The sequence below is a fragment of the Triticum dicoccoides genome, chromosome 5B (genome assembly GCF_002162155.2).
Source record: "Triticum dicoccoides isolate Atlit2015 ecotype Zavitan chromosome 5B, WEW_v2.0, whole genome shotgun sequence".
NCBI lineage: Eukaryota > Viridiplantae > Streptophyta > Magnoliopsida > Poales > Poaceae > Triticum > Triticum dicoccoides.
Window position 1 is genome coordinate 669,689,996 of NC_041389.1, and position 4,581 is coordinate 669,694,576.

General features: G+C 54.4%; 1 protein-coding gene across 1 annotated transcript; it reads right to left on the minus strand.

Annotated features, from left to right (window-relative positions):
• Positions 1-1,066: 1,066 nt before the first annotated feature.
• On the minus strand, positions 1,067-4,575 carry LOC119312488 (APETALA2-like protein 2). Its single transcript, XM_037588223.1, has 10 exons — positions 4,146-4,575; positions 4,028-4,053; positions 3,895-3,925; positions 3,713-3,800; positions 3,433-3,578; positions 2,869-2,913; positions 2,671-2,774; positions 2,442-2,584; positions 2,148-2,264; positions 1,067-1,567 (listed from the first exon to the last, which is right to left on the minus strand). The coding sequence occupies exons 1-10, from the start codon at positions 4,535-4,537 to the stop codon at positions 1,337-1,339; spliced, it is 1,323 nt and encodes a 440-aa protein (XP_037444120.1). The 5' UTR covers positions 4,538-4,575; the 3' UTR covers positions 1,067-1,336.
• Positions 4,576-4,581: the final 6 nt, after the last annotated feature.

Genomic DNA, 4,581 nt, shown 5'->3' on the forward strand with positions numbered 1-4,581 from the left:
CGCCAGGGAGAGGTTGGGGATGGGTGGGCTGGGCCCGCGCGTGGTGTAAACCTACCAGGGCCAGACGCCAGGGTCCTTGGCGTCTGGTCCCTTTGCCACGTCAGCGGGTCAACGGGCAGGCGGGCAGTGCGGGCCAGGCGCCAGACGCCAGGGTTCGTGACGTCTGCTTCGCAACCCAGACGCCAGGGATGTTGGCGTCACCTAAAAAGGTCAGAAATGGAACTTTTTCCAAAGCGAGGTCAAATCGGGATTTTGTTAGTCAGAGAGGTCATAACAGTAATTTTGTCCACTCAAGCACAGGCACCACCTATGTTGTGTTGCAGAGGTAGGAGCTGAGCTGAGCTGCAGAGTGTGCAGTGCAGTTCGCGACGACCGAGGCGGCGCACGAGTCGCCAAAGGAGGGTGGGGATCGCTCTGTGCATGCAAGCAGCGCCGCGGAGGGAGTGATGCATGCATGCTCTGGCGCGGCTGCACACACGGCGCGGCGCCATTGGGGGCAACGGACGAGAAGCCGCTCCGGCTGGGCTACTGCTCTGCTCCACTGTAGGTAGTGTGCTGCACGGCCAGCCAGAGCGAGAGCGCCCCCACGCGCTACAGCGTACTACTGGCACAGTACCAGTACTACTAGCTTTGCTATTGTGGATGGATGGTTGGATGGGTGGGTGGGTGGGTGGCAAAGATAGCTGGCTAGCGCCACAAGGGCACACCCGAACAGCCTCAAAGGCTTTCACTTCACTGTGCGGGATTGAAGTGAAGAGGAAGGGAAAAGGGAAAAAAATAATGAAGGGGATTGGCTAAAAGTGACACGACTCCAGCTGCGGTTACGGCCCATCAATCGGAGGTCGCTCCCCGAATGGAGGATGGCAACGAACAATCACTGACCGCCTACCCCGGCCTACTCACCTCACCTCACCTCACCCAGTCGCTCGCTGCCTCCTCACTGCCCGCCCGTCGCGTCCGCGTAGGCCCCACCTGTCAATCGCCGCTCGTCCTCGGTCAGAAAAGCCCAACGGTTAACGCACCAACGGTAAAACAACAGACGTCGCTCTTCGGCAAGGGCGCAATGTGACCCATGCATGCATGAACTTGCCATCAACAATTTCCAAGTTTTTTCAAGAGTCTGTTTGGGAAACTTGAGCAATGGATACATGAGAATCGAATAACGAGCAGCCACGATGCTCGTGATCCTGATCACGGCGACGCGGAGAGGAACCAGCCTGGGCCAGTCACACTCCGATTAATTCACAACAACGGCTACCGATGAGGCGCGAGCACCTCCAACACACACGCGCGTCGGCCACCGTCCGTGGCCGAGCAAGCAGAGAGAGAGAGAGAGCTAGTTGTCCGGCGGGCGGGGGAAGTAGAACCGGTGGTGATCCGGGTACGACGGCGGCGGCGGGGCGGGGTGCGCGCCGGCGGCGGTAGAGAATCCTGATGATGCTGCAGCGTAAAGCAACGGCGAGTGGGAGGAGCCCGGCGGCGTGGCTTGCGCTTGCCACCCCCAGCCGGGGAAGCACGACGGCGGCTCAGGGGGCCTTGCCTCCATCGGCCTCTCCTGCACCTGCACCTGAGAGAGAGAGAGCGTCAAGTTATGGCCGTGCATGCAAGCACCAAAGCTTGCTTTCATGTGAATGCACAGTGTCTACCAAGAATAAAGCTGCACCATGTGATCAGGGTACCACTACACCTAAGCAAGCTACATCTAAAGCTGTGTCATGGAGGACGGATGCAACTGTAAGAACCGGAGGACGCACTGCAGTTTTTTTCTGAAAGGAGGTGCAAGCTCACAGGAGAAACCAAGTACTCTGGTACTACACAGCATGCTCTGTCCATGAGACGAGATGCCAATGAAAAGCTTGCGTTTCGTTTCAAAAAAGCAAGCAGCTCAGTCAATAGACACATCACTACACCCAGAATTCCAGCACTTGTACATGTTTTTAGGAGAGCAGGCATGATTAGTTTCACCAGGAAAGAAACATGGAAACCTTAATGTCAGGAATGAACTTGTCAAAAACTGAAATGTCATCAACAGTTTCGTCTGAAACATTATTCAGCAGTAGCAACAGTTTCAGTAAGCTGGTGGAGCAGCGCGCCAAGCAGAGGATGAGGACTAGGAGGAGGAGGGGTCGTTCTCGTAGTGATGATACCTGTACGTTCGGGTAGAAGCCATGACAAGCAGATGGGTACAAACGCTGGTGCTGCTGAGGTGGTACTGCCGTGCCATGTTGATGCACAGGCCACTGGGAAGAAGATGAGCTCATTGGCTACAGCGATATCAAAAAGGCACAAATATCGTAAGTTTAGGAGGAGTATATGCCATACGACCTGGATCAATAATATCTCATCCACCGACACAACTGGGCCAACAGGAATTTTTTCTATTCCAGCGATCTAACCACTGAGCTAGCTAGTGCTAAACATGATTAATTTAATTTCTTTACCTGAGAAGAGAGCATTGTGGTTGACGATTCAGGGGAATCAAAAGTTAACTGAAGGCCGGCGACGATGTTGTCCCGCTTGGGATCGTGCGCGGTAGGTTGCGACATCCGAAGATCCAAGTCAAGAGCATCAGCATCAACAATTGCTAAGAAAACAACGAAGATATCAATGAGATAAGACTTGGGTGTGATTGGAGAAAATCGACAGGTGAGACTGATTGTGTTGTAGTACCCTCATTTTCGGCGTCGGGTGGAGCATCCCCATTGTAGGAGCTGCTCTCAAAGTTAGTCACAGCTTCCCTCCCATTGAAGCGAATCGCCGCCCTGTCGTACGCCCTACCAAATCCAACATGACACTAGAGCGAGTGAGCGGAAATTAAGGAGGTTTTGTGAGCTTCCTTAATGTGGATATCAGGGATAATCACAGTACCTTGCAGCTTCAACTTCGCTGTCAAAGAGGCCAAGATATATGTACCTGCGTGCGATGATAATGTGGATATCAGGTATATGAGATAACAGCTCAACGGAGATAGGGGGTGTGTAGGGTGACAATTCCGGGTCTGGACCATAATGTGCACGGATTGGATTAGATTAATTTTGTTTGGACAAGTCGATCATATATGTGGGAACCTTTAACAGTTGCTCCAAATAGATGTCTGCAATCAGAGTGTCGGGGGAAGTGGACATCTCACCAGCACCAACACAGGACGCGCCAAGAACTAACAACATGGATTAACTTGATGACCCTACCCTAAACCAGCTAAGATTATGTTTCAAAAGGGATAATCTAAGATGATTACCTACGACAGGCTAATTAAACGTCCACAGCACGAACAGCTGCCTTGTCACATCTAGTACTAATTAGGGTCAAGTTCATGAACAGCTTGTGAATTTCTTTTCAACGTAATCTTGTACTGTATATGGCATCTGATTAGAGAAACTAGTATGATAATGTGGATGAAATTTATTAATTTTAGTGTGTGTGCCTGCTTACTTCTTGCCGAGCAGCTGGCCCATCCTTGCCTCCCAGCGGCCGCACTTGTGGAGCGTGACGCCGCGGTACTTGGAGCTCCCCCTGGCGAACCCCGTGCTCTGGCGGCGGAGGATGTGCACGAACTCCTCCTTGGTCCAGTTCCTCATCTGGCAAAAAGCACCACCACCACCCACAGGATATCAACCATCGGACAAACCACCCATATATTATCCGGCGCACTGACTACCTGGTAGTACAATCTTCTACCCAGATTATAGCTTATAGTAGCTTAGATGATTACCTGCTTCAAATCCTCCTCATAGTCGCTCAGATTGAAGTTGATGTCGGCCTCCAGCCCCCGGAACTTGATCGCCGCGCGATCGTAGGCCCTGCGCCACGCCACACCGTCGTCTCAGTACACAGTTCATGGTCAAATCGGGGTAAAATGGATTCAAACGAGGCCTGATTAATTAATTAATTCACCTTGCGGCCGCGTGCGCAGTGTCGAACCCACCTGAAGAAATTAACCAGTGTTAATTACGAGCACATATGGCCAAGATAATCGAAATTAGACGCCGGGGAGATCGGAGCTTGAGCAGGGGTTTGTTGAGCTCACCTAAGTAGACCTGCTTCCCGCAGTCCCTGGTGGAATTAGACGGACAAAGGCCAGCGATTGATTAATGATTTGGTAAGTAATAGTCATGGAGGATGAGTAGGGAGATGAGAGGGCTGACCAGATGTGCGACTCCCACCGGCCGGTCCTGCGGTAGAAGGTGACGCCCCTGTACTGCGAGCTCCGCGACCTCGGCCCGCGCCGCGTCTTCTTCGCGGGCGCCACCCGCTGCGCCGCGACCAGCTCCTCGGCGCGGCGCGGCTGCCACACGGGGGCCATCGGCGGCGCCGGGGCCTGCTGCCCCATCATCATCCCGGGCGCGGGCGGCGACGCGGGGAAGAGCTGCCTCGTCACGAACCCGGACGCGGCCGGCGCCGGCTCGCCGGACCAGTCGTCGTCATCGGGGCTCCCGAGCAGGCCGAACCGGAAGCCGCCGGCGTCCGCGGAGTTGAGCACGGACGAGCTGGACGTGCCGGAGTCCGCCGGCGACTCGACATTGAGATCCAGCACCATCTCCGATCCGGGGCCCGCCGGGCGCCTCCGAAACTCGCTTGACC

Excerpts from the sequence above, each read along its gene's own strand:
- LOC119312488 (XM_037588223.1), bottom strand. The coding sequence starts at position 4,537 with ATGGTGCTGGATCTCAATGTCGAGTCGCCGGCGGACTCCGGCACGTCC. Across the intron at positions 2,265-2,441 it reads CCACAATGCTCTCTTCTCAG|CCAATGAGCTCATCTTCTTC; the intron begins GTAAAGAAATTA and ends ATATCGCTGTAG. Across the intron at positions 1,568-2,147 it reads GCTTCTACCCGAACGTACAG|GTGCAGGTGCAGGAGAGGCC; the intron begins GTATCATCACTA and ends TCTCTCTCTCAG.